Source organism: Oncorhynchus clarkii, chromosome 8 (assembly GCF_045791955.1).
Source record: "Oncorhynchus clarkii lewisi isolate Uvic-CL-2024 chromosome 8, UVic_Ocla_1.0, whole genome shotgun sequence".
Classification (NCBI taxonomy): domain Eukaryota; kingdom Metazoa; phylum Chordata; class Actinopteri; order Salmoniformes; family Salmonidae; genus Oncorhynchus; species Oncorhynchus clarkii.
The window spans coordinates 20,192,808-20,214,259 of record NC_092154.1 but is presented as its reverse complement, the minus strand read 5'-3'; the positions used below and the strand labels follow the sequence as shown (position 1 = coordinate 20,214,259).

The window sequence follows — 21,452 nt, the reverse complement described above, 5'->3', positions numbered from 1 at the left end:
GAAACGCCCATACCTGGAAACAGTCCTGGAGGACTGCTTAACTTGTCATGCGCTAATTGATTCGGGTGCAACAATATCACTCATCTCTCAAACACTATTTGATGATCTAAAAAGGGCTTTGAAGCCAATTAAACGTTGGTTAAAAGTGGAACGATGCGGCACTACACTTTGAGGGGTCACTCAGACTAACTCGCCTCTCACATTGAGAGTCATGCTGAAACTACACTTCCAGGACATATCGTCTGAGAAATTAAGGCTATTCCATGCGAGAAATGACCAAGAAACTGAAGATCTCGTACAACGCTGTGTACTACTCCCTTCACAGAACATTGCAAACTGGCTCTAACTAGAATATAAAGAGGAGTGGGATGCCCCGGTGCACAACTGAGCAAGAGCACAAGTGCATTAGAGTGTCTAGTTTGAGAAACAGACGAATAGTACCCGCAAAACACCAGTCTCAATGTCAACATTGAAGAGCACTACGGGATGCTGGACTTCTAGGCAGAGTTGCAAAGAAAAAGCCATATCTCAGACTGGTCAATAAAAATAAAATATTAAAATGGGCAAAATAACACAGACACTGGACAGAGGAACTCTGCCTACATGGCCAGCATCCTGGAGTCGCCTCTTCATTGTTAATGTTGAGACTGGTGTTTTGAAGGTACTATTTAATGAAGCTGCCAGTTGAAGACTTGTGAGGTATCTGTTTCTCAAACTAGACACTCTAATGTACTTGTCCTCTTGCTCAGTTGTGCACCGGGGCCTCCCACTCTTTCTATTCTGGTTAAAGCCAGTTTGCGCTGTTCTGTGAAGGTAGTAGTACACAGCTTATTGGCAATTATTGCATGGAATAGCCTTATTTTCTCAGAACAAGAATAGACTGCCGAGTTTCAGAAGAAGGTTCTTTGTTTCTGGCCATTTTGAGCCTGTGTCACGTTCTGACCTTAGTTCCTTTGTTATGTCTTTGTTTTAGTATGGTCAGGGCGTGAGTTGGGTGGGTTGTCTATGTTCCGTTTTCTATGTTGTGTTTTTGAGTTTGGCCTGGCATGGTTCTCAATCAGAGGCAGGTGTCATTAGTTGTCTCTGTTTGTTTATTGTTCTGAGTTTAAATAAATATCACCATGAACACATACCACGCTGCATATTGGTCCGATCCTTGCTACTCCTCCTCAGAAGAGGAAGGGGAAAGCCGTTACAGAAACACCCACCACCAAAGGACCAAGCAGCGTGGTGACGAGAGGCAGTGATACTTGGAGAACTGGACTTGGGAGGAGATTCTGGACGGCAAGGGACCCTGGGTACAGGCTGGAGAATATCGGCGCCCCAAGGCTGAGCTGGAGGCAGCGAAAGCGGAGAGGCGGCGGTATGAGGAGGCAGCACGGCAGCGTGGCTGGAAGCCCGAGAGGCAGCCTCAAAAATGTATAGTCAGGTAGGAGACCTGAGCCAACTCCCCTTGCTTACCGTGGCGGGCGTCGTACTGGTCAGGCACCGTGTTATGAGGTGGAGCACACGGTGTCCCCAGTTTGCGTGCTTAGCCCGGTGCGCTACATCACAGCTCCCCGGATCGGCCGGGCTAGAGTGGGCATCGAGCCAGGTGCCATGAAGCCGGCTCTGTGCATCTGGTCTCCAGTGCGTCTCCTCGGGCCGGGTTACATGGCACCAGCCCTATGCATGGTGTCCCCGGTTCACCAGCACAGCCCAGTGTGGGCTATTCCACCTCGTCGCACTGGCCTGGCTACGGGGAGCATTCAGCCAGGAAGGGTTAGGCAGGCTCGGTGCTCGAGACCTCCAGTGCGCCTTCACGGTCCAGTCTATCCGGTGCCACCTCCACGCAACAGCCCTCCGGTGGCAGCCCCCGCACCAGGCTGTGTCTCCATCTCCATCCTACAAGTGCTCCCGCCTGTCCGGAGCTGCCGGAATCTCCCGCCTGTCCAGCGCTGCCGGAATCTCCCGTCCATTCGGGACCCATTTCTAGGGTCCCCAGTCCGAGCTCGAAAGAGGCCACGGAGGCGGTTAAGGTGGTGGACAAAGACTATGGTGGAGTGGGGTCCACGTCCTGCGCCAGAGCCGCCACCGCGGACAGACACCCACCCAGACCCTTCCCTATAGGTTCAGGTTTTGCGGCTGGAGTCCGCACTTTGGGGGGGGGGTACTGTCACCTTCTGACCTTAGTTCCTTTGTTATGTCTTTGTTTTAGTATGGTCAGCGAGTAAGTTGGGTGGGTTGTCTATGTTCCGTTTTCTATGTTGTGTTTTGAGTTTGGCCTGGTATGGTTCTCAATCAGAGGCAGGTGTCGTTAGTTGTCTCTGATTGAGAATCATACTTAGGTAGCGTTTTCCCACTTGTGTTTCGTGGGTGTTTATTTTCTGTCTAGTGTGTTTTGTCACCTTACAGAACTGTTTCGGTTTCGTTTCTTTCTCTTTGTTATTTTGTTTAGTGTTCTGAGTTTAAATAAATATCATCATGAACACATACCACGCTGCGTATTGGTCCGATCCTTGCTACTCCTCCTCAGAAGAGGAAGAGGAAAGCCGTTACAGCCCGTAATCGAACCCACAAACGCTGATGCTCCAGATACTCAACTAGTCTAAAGAAGGCCAGTTTTTTTGCTTATTTAATTAGAACAACAGTTTTCAGCTGTGCTAACATAATTGCAACATAGTTTTCTAATGATCAGTTAGCCTTTTAAAATGATAAACTTGGATTAGCTAACACAACGTGCCATTGGAACACAGGAGTGATGGTTGCTGATAATGGGCCTCTATACGCCTATGTAGATATTCCATTAAAAAACAGCTGTTTCCAGCTACAATAGTCATTTACAACATTAACAATGTCTACACTGTATTTCTGATCAATTTTATGTTATTTTAATGGACAATTTTTTTTTTTTTTCTTTCAAAAACAAGGACATTTCTAAGTGACCCCAAACTTTTTAACAGTAATGTATGTAAACAACAGCTGGTGCACGATATCTAAGGAAGTCTCAAGGTTTTGCTCGCCTGATGTAGAGTATCTCATGATAAGCTGTAATTTTTGTAGCTGTCTACGTACACCACAGACCAAGGCTGGCACTAAAACCGCACACAATGAGCTGTATTCCGCCATAAGCAAACAGGAAACGCTCATACAGAGGCAGCGCTCCTAGTGGCCGGGGACTTTAATGCAGAAAAACTTAAATCAGTTTTACTTCATTTCTATCATCATGTTAAAAGTGCAACCAGAGGGAAAATAATTCTATATCACCTTTATTCCACACACAGAGACGTGTATAAAGCTCTCCCTCGCCCTCCATTTGGCAAATCTGACCATAACTCTATCCTCCTGATTCCTGCTTACAAGCAAAAATTTAAGCAGGAAGCACAAGTGACTCAACCTATAAAAAGTGGTCAGATGAAGCAGATGCTAAACTACAGGACTGTTTTGTTAGCACAGGCTGGAATATGTTCCGGGATTCGTCCAATGGCATTGGTGAGTACACCACATCAGTCACTGGCTTTATCAATAAGTGCATCGAGGACGTCGTCCCCACCCCAACCAGAAGCCATGGATTACAGGTAACATTCGCACTGAGCTAAAGGGTAGAGCTGCCACTTTCAAGGTGCGGGACTCTAAATCCTTCTATGCCCTCCGATGAACATTCAAACAGGCAAAGCATCAATACAGGAATACGATCGAATCGTACTACATCTGCCCCGAATCTTGTCGGATGTGGCAGGGCTTGCAAACTACTACAGACAACAAAGGGAAGCACAGCCGAGAGCTGCCCAGTGACACAAACCTACCAGACGAGCGAAAATAACTTCGATGCTCGCTTCAAGGCAAGAAACACTGAAACATGCATGAGAGCATCAGCTGTTCCAGACGACTGTGAGACCTGTAAACAGGTCACAGGCCGCTGGGCCGGACGGATTACCAGGACGTGCTCGGAGTGCACGCATGTGCTGACCAACTGGCAAGTGTCTTCACTGACATTTTCAACCTCTCCATGTCTGTAATACCAACATGTTTCAAGCAGACCACCGTAGTGCCGTGCCCAAGAACACTAAGGTAACCTGCCTAAATGACTACCGACCCGTAGCACTCACGTCTTTAGCCATGAAATGCTTTGAAAGGCTGGTCATGGCTCAAATCAACACCATTGTCCCAGAAACCCTAGACCCACTCCAATTTGCGTACCGCCCTAACAGATCCACAGATAATGCAATCTCTATTGCACTCCACACTGCTCTTTCCACCCTGGACAAAAGGAACACCTATATGAGAATGCTATTCATTGACTAAAGCTCAGTGTTCAACACCGTAGTGCCCTCAAAGCTCATCAATAAACTAAGGACCCTGGGCCTAAACACCTCCCTCTGCAGCTGGATCCTGGACTTCCTGATGGGCCGCCCCCAGGTGGCAAGGGTAGGTAACAACACATCCGCCATGCTGATCCTCAACACAGTGGCCCCTCAGGGGTGTGTGCTCTGTCCCCTCCTGTACTCCCTGATCACTCATGACTGCACGGCCAGGCATGACACAACAGTGGTAGGCCCCCCCCCCCCCCCCCCCACACACACACACTTTTACACCTCTGCTACTCTCTGTTGTTATCATCTATGCATAGTCACTTTAATAACTCTACCTACATGTACATATCACCTCAACTAACTGGTGCCCCCGCACATTGACTCTGTACCGGTACCCCCCTGTATATAATCTCGCTATTGTTATTTTACTGCTGCTCATAAATCACTTGTTACTTTTATTTCTTACTCTTATTCCTATTTTTTTTTTTTTTGTATATAGATATATATTTATTTTTTAAACTGAATTGTTGGTCAGGGGCTCATAAGTAATCATACACCTGTTGTATTCGGAGTGTGTGACTAATAGCATTTGATTTGATTTTATCTATTTTCCCTTCAAAATTCACCAGAAACAACTATTTCACAGTAATTTATTTAACACCTACAAGGGTGTTGATCTCAGAACCCATTGAGCCTGACCTCCTCAATATGCAACTCAAAGTTATGCATTCGTCGCCCAGTGTATACCTATTGATTCTTGAATACTTAAATGTGTGATCTTTGCTTATGCTTGATTGCTATTTAGATTATGACAGATAATCCTGCATTATTACAATGCTAATTGTTTATTGCAAATGGGCCCATAATTGACGACAATTTTTTTGACAACTGAGTCATGTGGACTCATCAGACACAGTAAACAACATACAATAGGAGTCTCCACTGACCAAAACTCTAATTTCATTGGCTGTGAAGCAGCATCCGTCCGTTTATATAATACTCAGAGGAAAGTCTAGGTGCTTGTAGAGCCTGAGACTGAAGGAGGGGGTGCATGGTTTGCTGACTATGATTAGGTGAGATTAAGCTTTTCATATGCATGATCTATATTGCGCACCATCATTTCATAACCAATTGTTCAACAAGTCAACATGACTACAGTGTTTACTTGTCTCTTTGTTTCCCTCAGCTGAAAGGATCCTGACCAGAGCTCAAAATCAGTGCTTAGTGTTTCCAATGAAATAATTGGGATTAAGGTATTGATTGCTGAGAACGAATTAAAGAAACACGCAATATTTGAAGTGTTAAGGTGAGTATAAGTTTTAGGTTGATTGCATGGAGTCTGTCTATTCATACCACTTTTCATATTTTCAAAGGAGCAAGAATAAGAAAGATGACATTCCAACACTATTTTCTTTCTTTGTGACCTTTCAATCAAGAACCACATACAGTATGACTAGTTGATGCTACCCCAATTATGCTTCATTAACTTCTGTGATGTGAAATTGTTGTTGATACTAGTCATTTACAGAAGTAGTGGTTCAAGTTGCATGATTACATTTACATACTATGAATATATAGTATAAAGGTTTGATAAAAACTGTGTTTATTAAATGTGTAACTATTTCATGAAGATAGTAATAGCTTACTATTTATATGGGAATATGTTACCATAGACATTTTTCCCTCAAGTGCATTGCCCTCATTTGTGTTATTTTTAGAAATAAACTGGATTCCGATGGGAAGCATAATCAGCAGGATGCGTTGTATTTTCAGAAGCCCAATAATCTGACTCAGAACAACGTTTTGGACCAGCAGTTCTGTGTTCCGTCTGTTACAGTAACAATATTCTTGCAAAACTTTAATTGAAAGTAAGTCCAGTTAATTTTGCAAACATAAATGTAGATGACAGATGAAAACATGAAAAATGTTGAAAAACACATTTAAAGATGTGATCAAATTGTTCCTTGTCTCTAGGCCCAAAACACCAGGTGGAATGGACTTCTCAAATACTTCGAACCTCAACAGCACTGTGAAATCACAGACTCTTTTCTGCTACGAGTCTTTGAGTGGATCGTGTGTGAGGTTTGCTCGACCCCTGAGCGTTCAGGTTCCGATGTTCACATCGATGGTGTTGGCCATACTGGTGACTGTTATTGGGAATCTTCTGGTCATCACCTCCATTGCACACTTCAAGCAGCTTCAAACCTCCGTAAACCAACTGCTCGTCTCCTTGGCTGTGTGTGACCTCCTTCTGGGAGTGTTTGTAATGCCGTGCAGTGCTGTGCGCTCTGTCCAGGGCTGTTGGTACCTAGGAGGGTTTCTGTGTAAGCTCCACACCAGCACTGATATTATGCTGAGCACATCCTCCATCTTCCATCTATCCTTCATCTCCATTGATCGTTACTTTGCTGTCTGCAGGCCACTGTCGTACAGACTGATCATTACCAATAACACTGTATTGATCATGATCACCACCAGTTGGCTGGTCCCTGCCATTTTTTCTTATGGAATGATCTTCCCTGAGATCAATCTGAAAGGCAGGGAGGATTTCTATGAAACACATGTCAAGTGCATTGGAGGCTGTCAGGTGTTCTTTAGTCCAGTGGCAGCTTTAGTAGCATCCTCCTTCAGTTTTTACATCCCAGGCATGATCTTGATTTGTATATATTCCAAGATATATTGGGTTGCCAGGGCTCAGGCCAGGTCCATTAAAGATTTATCTCGTCAGTTTAAAGAGGCAGACTCTGGACGTAGAGAGAGACGAGGGGCAAATATTCTGGCAATAGTAGTGGGAGTGTTTCTAATCTGCTGGAGTCCCTTTTCCTTGTGCCTCATCATTGACCCTTTCATACAGTACTCCATCCCCCCGCTGTTGGGGGATACCCTGGTTTGGTTTGGATATTTGAACTCTGCTTTTAACCCTATTGTCTATGCTTTCTTTTACACTTGGTTCAGGAGGGCTTTGAGAATCATCATCAGTGGTCACATCTTTCGCAGAGGTTCTTGTAGATTTAGATTGTATTCTGAGTAAAGTTTCAGTTGACATTGTATGATGTGTGTTCAAATAAATATATGAATTATTGTGGGATGTAACATGTGACAGTTATGCAACTAAAAGATAAAGCTTGAGTGAAAATGTAACACAGCTGCTTTTAACCTGTTTCATATAAAGCTGTGTGCCTGAAATAAATGTATTTCAATGCCTTTGATGTCTTTGCCTGTCACCTTGTTTAATAGTGTTCTTTGTCTCCTCCTAGTGGCTACTTGAGGTACACACCGCTGGAACAGTAATTCTGATCTTAGTGCTCATGACATCACAATTTTACGAAACTATCATACTGTAATGCTGTACATTACTTGAATATACACATATAATATAAACAGATGTAAATCATGTAACCTATTATAACTGGCTGATAGCTGGGAAAGGGGTGTGCCCAAAATATGTCCAATACAGTATATAAACTCTGTCATTCTTCTAAGAAGACTGTGCTGGATTCAGCACCACTTACACACCTGCACCTGTGACTACAGTTGCAAGTGATCAGCTCTAACTTGAATGTCTTTTTGTTTTTGGCAATGGATATCTCATCTCATCAACATCTGGATCCTAAGATGTTATGTTACCCAGAATCAAATGCCTCCTGCACCAGAGAAATCTTCAGTGAAGGGTTTCAAATTGCTTCATACTTTTTTTTTGTTTCAGGTATGCTGGTTACTATTCTAGGGAACGGTGTGGTCATTATCTCCGTTGCTCACATAAAACAGCTCCACACGCCAACTAACATACTTATAATGTCTTTGGCAGTTGCAGACCTGCTAGTTGGAGTAACTGTGATGCCTTTTAGTACAATTAAGGCTGTGGAGGGCTGCTGGTACTTCGGAGATGCTTTTTGTTTCCTGCATTCTGATATGTTCCTCACATCTGTTTCAATTTTCCACCTGGTATTCATAGCCATAGATCGATATGAGTCTGTGTGCAGTCCACTTCGCTATTCCACCAAGATTACTATACCAATTGCATGGCTCATGGTTTTTGCCAGTTGGGCCGTTGCTGCATTGTACTCCTATGGCCTACTATATTCCAAAGCAAATGTAAGAGGACTGGATGAATTCATTGTATCCATATACTGCCTGGGAAGTTGTAATCTTTTCCTTAATGCTCTGTGGGGCGCCCTAGACACATTGATAGCCTTTTTCTTTCCGTGCTCTGTAATGGTGGGTTTGTATACCAAAATATTTTTGGTGGCAAAAGAACATCTAAGGAAGATTGAAGACAGCCAAAATAATTCCAATGAGGGAGGTAGAGGTGTGGTGTCTCAACGGTCAGAGCGGAAAGCAGCTAAAACTTTAGGCATTGTGGTGGGTGTTTTCATCTTTTGCTGGCTGCCTTTCTTTGTTAATTCCATAGTTGATCCATACACAAACTTTAGCACACCACCTATTCTCTTTGAAGTGTTTATCTGGCTGGGTTACTTTAATTCTACAGCAAATCCAATCATCTATGCACTGTTTTATCCTTGGTTTCGAAAATGTTTTAATCTCATTGTCACATTGAAAATATTCAATAGAAATTCTTCCTATATAAATGTATTTGCTACTACGTGATCTATTGTAAAGCTACATTAATATAATATACAACTATGTGTGAACAGTATGTAACTAAGTTCATGCAAAAAAATTTAAATGTTTCATAATAGCCCTTTTTTGGGCCGGCAGATGAATTGTCCAGTTACTGTAATTTACTTCTCACAAAAGGATTCATGTCAATACATGTACAGTATGTGGCTTAGTGGCAGTTTTTTTTTTACATAAGCTATGACCTGTCCACCTTGGATAGTGTGTTCAATGAGGAAAATGAAGAGAAGCATTTGAGAAACCTCTTCTGAACATTATACTGCTGTCGATATTTGCCTGGTCTTTTTCATGTAATCTTGTTTCATTTATAAACCCCTTCTTATTGTATTTTGAATGTAGCATAGGCCTACCTTAGAATAAAGCGTATAAAGTACATATAATGTGTCTTTGGATTTTATTTTTTTTGTACCTCAATCATCTTGTGTCTAATCATATAATGGCTAGAGTTGAACTTAACAACCACAGGTACCCGGCTTTCAGGCCCATTGTCTGAGCTAGACATTTTTATCAAAGATGATCTATTATAGTGAGAAGACAGCTACTCTAACGATGGAAAAGCATGTCCTCGAAGATGGAAGGAGGAGGCGAGATCAAGCCATTGAGAGGGCAAATACGCATTAAAACAACAAGCACAACTTAGCTTTAGCCCCGCCGAGGCTGATTATAAAAGGATATTCCGATTGTTAGTGGAAATGGAAGTGAGAGCGCGTGACGTCACCTCCGTTTTTGGACGTTAACAAGGCGACACTACGTCTTAACTCCTCGTCCACATTTTCTGGATTGGTTGAACAGTGCAGAAAATAACCTCTCCTAACATTTAAAAACACATCTTATCAAGACCAGAATGTGGGGATCTAGTTTCAGAAGTTTTTGTTTTAATGCTTGCTGTGTTAGGTTATAAAGTTGTTGTTTTTTTAAGTTACCGTAAGGCCATGTGCGTCCAATTATATATGTGCATTTGTAACAGCCAAACCATTATGAAACTTATATTCGTTCAAATAAGCAAGACGTAACAAATTAGCAATCAATTACATTTGTGTTGACCAAATTCAACATTCTCATTGACCTACATGCACAAATTCCTCACTTCGTGGTCTTATTTTCGTGGAAAGATTTTGGGCGAAGTAAATCCACTCACTTCACCTCTTGCACTATGATTTGATCTTTGCTGTAAAGCGGCTTAGAGTGGATCATGTGACTAGAAAAACATGACACACCGATCAGGAAGCAGAGTGTAGGCCGAGTAGACTGTCAAGACAGAACTCATTAAGGTAAACGAATATTTAGTGTTCCCCGAAATTTGCCATCAGCAATGTTTGGATATGCAAATGATTAGTAAATGTCGACAAGCGACAATTAAGCTGTAATTCATGCGACCTGAAAGGGATTTTAATGTTTACTGAAAGTTGTCAGCATTTGTGCAACTGGATATACAACAATGTATCTCTCTCTGTACGCTGCAGTATTTCCTTGATCTAAATGAACATGGCTACTTTACCATTCATGTTTTTAGCGTTTGATGAAATGTATATTATGACATACGAGTAGCAAATAGACACAGTGGGGAGGAGGCGTATTCGACATACAACCAGTTATTCAGGCGTTCGTATTTCCGCATTTTTCTGGTCTAGTTTTTCAGGTTGAGGGCGTTAGCTTGCCCTGCCTGTGCTCTCTTCCAATGCCTGTATCTGATTGGACGGCTGGCTGATGAACTTCAACTAACCTTTTGCAGACTGTACTCTTGTGTACATTCATGTGTTTCTCTTACTGATGGCCTGTTATGTTCCTCAACATTCATGGTTTATTCACTATTTTATACAAACATAGGGGATTTTTCCCACTTTGGCGACAGCACGTATGTATGTCTATGGGAATGACTGTTCATAATACACAAAGCAGGTGGGAGTGAATAGAAGTGAACTGAGGCAAGCCATGTGAGTGACTGACAACAATACTTGCAACATTTTATATTTCAAGGTATTGGGGAGACTCCCAATGTGTCAACGATGGCCTACCAGTACGGAAAAGTGCAGGACCCAAATGTGCTTACTCAGACGATAATCTCCAACATTCAAAAGATCGCACAACAAAGTAATTGATACACATGGACAAACTGTGCACACAACCACAACATGTAAATCAGTACAAACAAGTTTTGTTATATCCTCAGACTTTAGTAGGCCAATAGGCTACTACTATACATATCCTATGTGGCCTGGGGGTAGACTCAAATGTATTAATATATCTACATTATAATTTTTATTTTGAATGCATTTTCAAATGTAATGCTTTTCCTATTGAATGAACACACATATTGTTTTGTGTCACAATATGTGTGCCTTGTTTCTGCCAGCATCTGAAATACAGAGTATTGTGGATAAGTTGGGAACCCCACAAGATACAACTGAGCTCAGACAGCAGCTGTGAGTTCTGTTTTAATCAGAATAAGTCTCTTGTCTGTAACTTTTAAAGATGTTTTTACATGCAGGTATTTGTATTATAATGGAATATTATCTAAATTAGGCTTTTGACTTTTCAAATGTAGGCAGCAGAAACAACAGAATGTCAACCACCTTGCCAAAGAAACAGACCGAAGTGTGAAGCAATTTGGCTCTTTGCCTGTCACAACTGAACAGGTACTCAACACCTTTTTTTGTACAACAAGCAACAAAACGTATAGTAACTACTGTCATGTGCAATAGCAGACAGAACATTATTCACACAGTAATGTGAAAACAGCTAGGTGAACAGCACCTCAGTGTTCATTGGTCACATATGTTAGGTGGGCTGGCCTGTGTTGTCCAAGCTGGTCCTAGGATGACCTGTTCCTGAGTCTCAAGTCTCAATCAACACAACTTGTCACAAAAAAATAATTGCACTTGTAGTAGTGCCCTCCGTTCACCTTTTATGAATGCATTTGTCATTAAAAGGGACAATCAGCAGTTGCTACATCCATTTTTGGACTTAACGTATCCATTGGTTCTTGAAGAATATTACTTATACATTCCTCCATGAAAGATGATCTATAAGCTTGTTTTATTCCAATGTTTGTAAACAAAGTAAATGTAAACACACACTGTATAGCATTAAAAAAAACATGGTTAAAACTATCATTTTTATATCATGGATGGTCAGTCCTTGCATCCATATCTGTCTTTTAATTTGAGTGGTTACATTTCCCCAGTCCCATCCCCCGCGTTAGGCCCAAACAGTGTTGGGGAGTATGCTTGTTTTTGTTTTAACTGCTGATTGCCGCTTTGTATTTGCGTCTTTTATCTTAGCCAACTTTCAACAAACTTACCCTGCATTCTCAATGTTTTACTTTTATGAGAATATAAATTGGATAACAATTTCTTTTCAAAAGAATGTCATTTAAAAAATATGTATTTCTACTTTGTCATTACATGGTGTGCTGATACTGTATAATAGGAAACGATAAGGTACTGTGTTTTATCAGAGTGGCTGCAGTTCTGATTTCTCTGGAACCCGCTGCCGTGGGTTTCCCTCCTTTACTCACTGCTCTAGGCCTACTTGTTTGGCTGCCTGGAGAACAGGCTACTCTGGTGAATTTCAGTGATGAATGGTGCTCATTTAATAAAATATTAAAGCTGAAAATGACAATGATAGCATTCTACATAACAGAACCAAATATAATAGTATAAGCAGTGGTCTGGTACCAACCAGTCGATCACCAAACATTTCTGTAGAAAAGCCAATGATAAAGCCTTGGAGGGGGTGGGGGGGGGGTAGAGAACGATATCTCACTGGGAACAATCCAACTCCGAATTCCAAGTCAGAAACTCGGGCATCTTTCTAAAGCTCAGACTTTCCGATCTGAAGATCACTGATATCATGAGTTCCCAGATGCAGCTACCATCAGTCCGGTAAAATAAAAAAGCTCATTATTTCAATTTATGGTCCACAGTGCCTTGCAAGTGCTACATTAGCACATCTATTTTGTTATAAAAGCTTGAGTTTTGAAATCTAATATGGTCTGAGAATAACAATATTGGCAGGACAGGCATATAGCCAAAATGCTGTGATAATGTACTAGGAAATGTATTAGGTCTAGAACTGTTTTATATTAGGTTCATGTCAAATGTTTTTAGTCATGTTTAAAAATCAATCTGAGCGGTCTCTGCTTGCTTTTTGACTGGGAAAGTGATCTTGACTCTGAAAAGGTTGGTGACCACTGCTGTATATAATTCAAAACAACACTGTACTGTGCAACACTTCATATTCCCATGAAATTGTGATTGAGATCAAATGTTTGGCATGCAGATGCTACATGGCCGTTTCACCGGTAAAACTTGAAGAATTATCATTCACGATTGACAGTGAGAAATGTGAAGAGAGGGTGACCTCAAATGTGTGCGTAAAGAACAGATAAAGAAAAGCTTGCGCAGAACGTGTTTTGAATCTTTAGCTCTGGGGAAGAAGGTTCCAGGGGGGCGGGGGGGTTACTTTTGGATCCGCCTTTATTTATATATACTGCTGGTGCACTATTCGTAAACACATTGACTTTATTTCCTGTTTTCGTAGTTGTGCCTTCTCGTTCAAGGAAGGCCCAAGGCACACTGCATGAACATTTTTCCTGACAGCAGAAATCCAACAGTTTGAAGGAATTTCTGTTTGTGTGTGGTAAAGAAAGCAATTATTGCATTCTTGTAGAGCTTATAAGGAAAGGTTGGAATGCACGCCATGGCAGGAATAAAACAATTCTTACAAACATCCACATTTTCAGTTTTTCAAAACTGTCCTGGATGTTTAATTTAGACAATGGAAAGACAAATGATGGGTTTAATTGCAAACACATTCTAGTTGTATTACTTGCTAACGAAAATATATATAAATATTTTTCATATAAGTCTCACAATGAGTTGTTAGTATTTCACTTCTGCTTATGTAAAGTAGGACATGAGGGCCTAAGACGGAAGTCCTAAGAATAATTCTCTATCGGTTGAGATTAAAGAGTGATGCTATGGCACAGTATCATGAACACTCTATGTGATGTTAACTCATTTGTTTACATATACCTCTCTTCTAGCGCCAGAGAAAGATCCAGAAAGACCGATTTATCAATGACTTCTCCAATGCACTGGCCAATTTCCAGAAGACACAGAGGCAGGCTGCTCAGAAAGAGAAGGCGTTTGTTGCCAGAGTCCGTGCTGAGTCCAGAGTGTCGGTTAGTAATCATCAGAAATGTACACAAACTTTACTAGGTACAGACCAGAGGAGGCTGGTTGGAGGAACTATAGGAAGACAAGCTCATTTTAATGGCTGGAATGGAATTAATGGAACTGATTCAAACGTGGTTTCCATATGTTTGAAACGTTTCATACTGTTCCACAAATTCTATTCCGGCCATTAGAAGGAGCCCATCCTCATATAGCTCCTCCCACCAGCCTCCACTGGTACAGACCACACCTTCAACATTAACGTTTTTGTTTAATGCAGGAAAAGGTTTTAAGGTACTGGATGGGGGTGTGTGTGTGTGTGTGTGTATGTTACTTTACAGCCTTAATCGAAAATGGATACAAAAAAAAATCTTTGTCAATCTACACACAATAAATACCCCATAATGACAAAGCGAAAACAGTTTTTTTTACATTTTTGAAAATGTATTAAAAATGAAAAACTGATACCTTATTTACATAAGTATTCAGACCCTTTCCAATGAGACTCATGGTCCCACGGTTGACAGTACATGTCAGAGCAGAAACCAAGCCATGAGGTCGAAGGAATTGTCTGTAGAGCTCTGTAGAGCTTGTCTTCGACCTCATGGCTTGGTTTCTGCTCTGACATGTACTGTCAACCGTGGGACCTTATATAGACAGGTATGTGCCTTTCCAAAAAATGCCCAATCAATTGAATTTACCACAGGTGGACTCCAATCACATTGTAGAAACATTTAAGGATGATCAATGGAAACAGGATGCACAGGAGCTGTGTCGAGGCACAGATCTAGGGAAGGGTATCCAAAGATTTCTGCAGCATTTAAGGTCCCCAGGAACACAGTGGCCTCCATTCTTAAATGGAAGAAGTTTGGAACAATGAAGACGAAACAAAATGTGGGAAAAAGTCAAGGGGTCTGAATACTTTTCAAATGCACTGTGTATATACACATTTAGTTACATTACAGCCTTATTCTAAAATGTATTATATCAGTTTTTTTCTTCATCAATGTAAATGTGATATTTCAGTTTATATTTTTAATACATTTCCAAAAATGTCTAAAAAGCTGTCTTTGCTTTGTCATTGTGAGGTATTGTGTGGAGATTGAGGATTATATATATATATACACACACACATTCATACGTATTTAATATATATATATATATGTGGACACCCCTTCAAATTAGTGGATTCAGCTGTTTCAGCCACACCGTTGCTGACAGGTGTGTATATAATCAAGCACACACAGCCATGCAATCTACATAGACAAGCATTGGCAGTAGAATGGCCTTACTGAAGAGCTCAGTTATTTTCAACATGGCACAGTCATAGGATGCAAGCTTTCCAACAAATCAGTTTGTCAAATTTTCGCCCTGCTAGAGCTGCCTCAGTTAACTGTAAGAGCTGTTATTGTGAAGTGGAATCGTCTAGGAGCAACGAGCTCAGACGCAAAGTGGTAGGCCACACAAGCTCACAGAATGGGACCGCGGAGTTTTAAATCATCTGTTCTCGGTTGCAACACTCACTTCGAGTTACAAACTGCCTCTGGAGCAACATCAGCACAAGAACTGTTCGGCGGGAGCTTCATGAAATGGGTTTCCATGGCCGAGTAGCCGTACACAAGCCTAAGATCACTATGCGCAATGCCAAGCGTCAGCTGGAGTGGTGTAAAGCTTGCCTACTCTGGAGCGGTGGAAACTAGTTCTCTGGAGTGATGAATCACAATTCACCATCTGGCAGTCCAATGGAAGAATCTGGGTTTGGCGGATGCCAGGAGAACGCTACCTACCAGAATGCATAGTGCCAACTGTAAAGTTTGGCGGAGGAGGAATAATGGCCTGGGGCTGTTTTTCATGGTTCGGGCTAGTCCCCTTAGTTCTAGTGAAGGGAAATCTTAACGCTACAGCATACTGACATTCTAGATGATTCTGTGATTTCAAATTTGGGGAAGACCCTTTCCTGTTTCTCACGTGACAATGCCCCCATGCACAAAGCGAGGTCCATACAGAAATGATTTGTCGATATGTGTTGAAGATCTTGACTGTCCTGCACAGAGCCCTGACCTCAACCCCATCGAACACCTTTGGGATCAATTGGAACAGCGACTGTTAGCCAAGCCTAAACGCCCAACATCAGTGCCCTACCTCACTAATGCTCTTGTGGATGAATGGAAGCAAATTCCCACAGCAATACTCCAACATCTAGTGGAAAGTCTGTTATAGCAGTAAAGGGGGGACCAACTCCATATTAATGCCCATGATTTTGGAATGCGATGTTTGATGAGCAGGTGTCCACATACTTTTGGTCATGTAGTGTATATACAGCCATTGATTGGTGATAGGAGGTGTAGTCTTATTTGGTTGTCGAGAGGGGAGGAAATTTAAATGTTTCAAGTGTGGTCTTTCCTCCCAAACTGTAGTCACTTTACACATAAAGCCATAAATTAGAGAGCATCAGACTGACTGTTCTGTCCACCCTCAGGGTGGCTATCCTGACGACAGCTTTGGAGGAAATGGAAACGTCTTTGAAAGGTCAGAGTTCAGCATTTCAGTGGTCTCGTGCTTTTTGAGTGAAATAGTACACAGACATGCTGCACTAAACATACTGTGCAAGCTGTTTAAATACATCCCAATGTCTGTTGCCACATAAAACTGCATGCCGACAACAGAGGAAGGAACCACTGTAGACACTCATATTTAATGGATTTACCCAGAGTTCATAATCCTGATTCCTCTATTATTGCCTACAGTTGTGGAGAATGTAAACATCCTCTTTTACAGTTAAGATATTTTTTATTTGGTCTATTGGGGTTTAGCTCTTTTTTTTTTTTAATGTCCTGACCTTTTGTTCTACTATGAATCGCTTAACCATTAAATTAATATTCACATACAAAACCCACAGTTGACTATTCTCTAACTGCTAGTTTATCTAAACATCCACTTTAGTGTTAACATGTCAGTCTTTATAGGCCCTTCAGGCCCATCTCTCTCTAGCCCAGACAGACATAGTGGGAGGTGAGTGTTTGCTTTGGGTGGTTCACCACGTCTTCCCCATGTCTGACTCTACAGTGGGGGGCAGGTCCAGTCACAGTCCCAGGAGGTGGCCATCACTGAAGAGGACCTGCAGCTCATCCAGGAGAGAGAGACTTCCATCAGACAGCTAGAGGTGACAGCACTCCTATTACTCGCTATTAGTGAACAAGATTCAGGGTTAAATTCTGATTTTGCTGGATGTCTTTCATTCCTTTAAATTATCTTATACCATAAATCATACAGTAATCATAGCTTATTTGGGCCGAAGGCTATTTTATTTGCCCCCCTATGTTTTCAGATAATTATTTTTTGACATAATGGACTGTAAAAACACCCTAAAATCAGCTCCAAGTGATTTTAATTTCAGAAATCAAATCAAATGTTATGTCACATGCTCCGAATATAACAGGTGTAAACCTTACCGTGGAATGTTTACTTACAAGCCCTAGAGTTAAGAAAATATTTACTAAAGTAAAAATATTAAATAAATTCAAAAAGTAACACAAAAAAATTACATTACGAGGCTATATACAGGGGGTACCGGTACAGGTTAGTTGAGGTAATTTGTATAGTTAAGATAATGTTTTTTATTAAATGATAAACAGCGAGTAGCAGCAGTTTAAAAACAAAGGGTGTGGGGGTCAATATAAATATTCCAAGTGGCCATTTTATTAATTGTTCAGCAGTCTTATGGCTTGGGGGTAGCAGCTGTTAAGGAGCCTTTTGGTCCTAGACTTGGCGCTCTGGGACCTCTTGCCTTGCGGTAGCAAAGAGAACAATCTCTGAATTGGGTGACTGGAGTCTTTGACCATTTTATGGGCCTTCCTCTGACACCGCCTTGTATATAGGTCCTGGATGTCCTTGGCCCCAGTGATGTACTGGGCTGTACGCACTACACTTTGTAGTGCCTTACGGCCAGATGCCAAGCAGTTGCCATACCAGGCATTGATGCAAATGGTTAGGATGCTCTTGATGGTGCAGCTGTAGAACTTTTGAGAATCTGGGGACCCATGCCAAATCTTTTCAATCTCCTGAGGGGGGAAAGGTGTTGTTATGCCCTCTTCACAACTGTCTTGGTGTGTTTGGACCATGATAGTTTGTTGGTGATGTGGACACCAAGGAACTTGAATCTTTCGACCCGCTCCACTACAGCCCTGTTGATGTTAATGGGGGCCTGTTTGGCCCTCCTTTTCAAATAGTCCACGAACAGCTCATTTGTCTTGCTCACATTGAGGGAGAAGTTGTTGTCCTTTCACCACACTGCCAGGTCTCTGACCTCCCTATAGGCCCATCGTTGTCGTTGATCAGGCCTATCACTGTTGTGTCATCAGCGAACTTAATGATGGGGTTGGAGTCGTGCTTGGCCATGCAGTCGTGGGTAAACAGGGAGTACAGGAAGGGACTAAGCATGCACCCCTGAGGGGCCCCAGTGTTGAGGATTAGCATTTCTAAATCTGTTCCCAAGTATTCCCACGCATAATAAAGAGACACGTGAACTTATACCAATGCAAGCGAGGTTTGAAATTATTATGTTTTAGTGAAATATTGGGCTTCTTGCTGTCAATTTGCAGTTTACAAATTACTTGTAATTAGGTTCTGGCCCCCCGACCATCCTCTCAAGAAAAAATTGGCCCGCGGCTGAATCTAGTTGATGATCCCTGCCTTATGCTATCCTGCAAATCACACTTACATAATGGATTTATATCCAGTCCATTTAATTTGTGGTGATGTCTGTTTATTCAATGCTTGTTTTCTCTTTTTTTAGTCTGATATTACAGATATAAATGAAATATTTAAGGACTTGGGAATGATGGTCCATGAGCAAGGGGATGTGATCGGTAAGCATACATTCAGTCATTTACTCCTCTAAACTTCTGACTGTTCCACTTTCAAAACATTGACAGCATACGCCTACAGGGATCAAATACTGCATGTTTTGGAGTTCTTATGGAGAACAGTCTAATGAGTGTTCTGGGAAAAGAGGATGACAAACAGCTATGCTAGCTAGACACACACGATTATGTCCCACAGTTAAAACCGAAGGGATGTTAACGTGATAATGACATCATTTGAGAGGCTAGTCATCGTCATGGTGTAAGTCAAAGGTTCTAACTTTTTCAGCAACATTTTCAAGAAAATATTCAACCAAAAACTGAACCTCTGGGAGAGAATGACCCTTTCACTGTGCATTTATACCCCTAGACAGTATAGAGGCCAATGTCGAAACTGCTGACCTTCATGTTCAGAATGCCACCCAGCAGTTAGCACAGGCTGCAGACTATCAGGTAGGTAACATAAGAATCATTATTTTGAGGGTGAATAAATCAGAATGCTTTTTCTGTATATTTTACAATACAATTTTCTTATAACGTTAAGTGTTTCTTTTGCCCCTTTCAGCGCAAATCTAGGAAGAAGATCTGCATTCTCATTGTCGTTCTGGCGGTTCTTGCTGTTGTCATTGGTTTAATCATCTGGGCATCAGTCAAAGGATGATGATGCTTTTCATATACTCTTTGGTCCTGGCATTTTATTGATTATTTAGGACTAAGTTTGAGTTACAAATCTCATGGCCATAATACTATAGTAAGAATAATACACACAGCATAAACCTGGAATAGGCTTGTGTGATACAGTACCTGCTAATTATTATGGACTGTAGCCTAGTCTATGCACCAGAGGCCAAGAATTGTGCAATGCTAAGTAATATCTTGCATCACTTTTGCTGTCAGGTTCCTCAGTGCTGGCTTATTCTTCTCTTCAAGCCTTGTTTTCTATGAAGCAATTTATGCATTTTTATTTAATCTCACAAAGATTCTCACTGTATAAATGAATATGTACAGTGCCTTCAGAAAGTATTCATACTGCTTGACTTATTCCATATTTTGTTGTTAGTCTGAATTCAAAATTACTTAAACTGCTTTTTTTCTCACCCACCTACACACCATATCTCGTAATGACAAAGTGAAAACATGTTTTTGACATATTTGAAAATGAAATGCTGAAATATCACATTTTCACAAGTATTCACACCCCTTAGTCAATACATATTTTGAATGACCTTTGGCAGCGATTACAGCTGTGAGTCTTTATGGGTAAGTCTCTAAGAGCTTTGCACACCTGGATTGTGCAATATTTGCAAATTATTATTTTTACAATTCTTCAAGCTCTGTCAAGTTGGTTGGTGATCATTGACAGCCATTTTCTTGCCATAGACAACTTAATTGACAACTGCAACTAGGCCACTCAGGAACATTCAATGTCTTAGTGTCTGTTGGAAAGCAGACTGAACCAGGTTTCCTCTAGGATTTTGTCTGTGCTTAGCTCCATTCTGATGTATTTTTATCCTTAACTCCGTATTCCTTGCCGATGATGAGCATAACATGATGCAACGTTTTCTGCAGTTTTACTTTAGTGCCTTATTGCAAACATGATGCAAGTCTTGGAATATTTGTATTCTGTACAGGCTTCCTTCATTGAGGTTAGTATTTTGGAGTAACTACAATGTTGTTGATCCATCTTCAGTTTTCTCCTGCCACAGCCATTAAACTCTATAACAGTTTTAAAGTCACCATTGGCTCCATGGTGAAATCTCTGAGCGGTTTCTTTCCTCTCTGACACCTGTATCTTTGTAGTGACTGGGTGTATTGCAACACCATCCCAAAGTATAATTAATAACATCACCATGCTCAAAGAGATATTCAATGTCTGCTTTTTATTTTTACCCATCTACCAAAAAGTTAAGAGTGAACTTTTAGTCCAACTCAGGAGGTGCGCACACCACTCACCTCTTCCGAGTATATTACCCGTTAGTGTTTAGTCTCTGGATATTAAGGTTGACGAACTCAGGGCGAGGATTTCCTTCCAGAGAAACATCAGGGATTGTAACATACTCTGTTTCACGGAAACATGGCTCTTGGGATAAACTGAGTCCATTCAGCCAGTTGGGTTCTCAGTTCATCGCGCAGACGGGAATGTATATCTCTCCAGGAAGAAGGGCGAGGGTGTATGTTTCATGATTAACTACTCATGGTGTGATTGTGATAACGTACAGGAACTCAAGTCTTTTTGTTGACCCAACCTAGAATACCTCACCATCAAATGCTGACCGTACTACCTCCCAAGAGAATTCTCTTCGGTTATAGTCACAGTCGTGTATATTCCTCCTCAAGCTAACACCATGACGGGCCCCAAAGAACTTCATTGGACTTAATGCAAACTGGAAACCACATATCTTGAGGCTGCATTTATTGTACCTGGGGACTTTAACTGAGCAAATTTGAGTAAAACGTTACCGAAGTTCTATAAAGTTATTGCG

The 21,452-nt window shown here is 41.4% G+C and overlaps 3 protein-coding genes across 3 annotated transcripts; all 3 read left to right on the top strand.

The window, feature by feature from the left end:
- The first annotated feature begins 6,273 nt into the window (after positions 1 to 6,273).
- Positions 6,274 to 7,323, top strand: LOC139415564 (trace amine-associated receptor 1-like). The gene has a single exon (XM_071163674.1). The coding sequence runs from the start codon at positions 6,286 to 6,288 to the stop codon at positions 7,321 to 7,323; it is 1,038 nt and encodes a 345-aa protein (XP_071019775.1). The 5' UTR covers positions 6,274 to 6,285.
- A 548-nt stretch (positions 7,324 to 7,871) lies between these two features.
- On the top strand, positions 7,872 to 8,900 carry LOC139415563 (trace amine-associated receptor 13c-like). Its single transcript, XM_071163673.1, has one exon. The coding sequence runs from the start codon at positions 7,872 to 7,874 to the stop codon at positions 8,898 to 8,900; it is 1,029 nt and encodes a 342-aa protein (XP_071019774.1).
- A 1,212-nt stretch (positions 8,901 to 10,112) lies between these two features.
- Positions 10,113 to 21,250, top strand: LOC139415085 (syntaxin-7-like). The gene is made up of 10 exons (XM_071162864.1): positions 10,113 to 10,201; positions 10,908 to 11,021; positions 11,284 to 11,353; positions 11,476 to 11,566; positions 13,978 to 14,115; positions 16,587 to 16,636; positions 17,174 to 17,270; positions 18,903 to 18,975; positions 19,340 to 19,422; positions 19,535 to 21,250. The coding sequence occupies exons 2-10, from the start codon at positions 10,937 to 10,939 to the stop codon at positions 19,628 to 19,630; spliced, it is 783 nt and encodes a 260-aa protein (XP_071018965.1). The 5' UTR covers positions 10,113 to 10,201; positions 10,908 to 10,936; the 3' UTR covers positions 19,631 to 21,250.
- Positions 21,251 to 21,452: the final 202 nt, after the last annotated feature.

Coding starts and splice junctions, on each gene's coding strand:
- LOC139415085 (XM_071162864.1), top strand. CDS start 10,937: ATGGCCTACCAGTACGGAAAAGTGCAGGACCCAAATGTGCTTACTCAG. Junction 16,637..17,173: donor AATGGAAACGTCTTTGAAAG/GTCAGAGTTCAG, acceptor CTGACTCTACAG/TGGGGGGCAGGTCCAGTCAC. Junction 18,976..19,339: donor TGAGCAAGGGGATGTGATCG/GTAAGCATACAT, acceptor TTATACCCCTAG/ACAGTATAGAGGCCAATGTC.
- LOC139415564 (XM_071163674.1), top strand. CDS start 6,286: ATGGACTTCTCAAATACTTCGAACCTCAACAGCACTGTGAAATCACAG.
- LOC139415563 (XM_071163673.1), top strand. CDS start 7,872: ATGGATATCTCATCTCATCAACATCTGGATCCTAAGATGTTATGTTAC.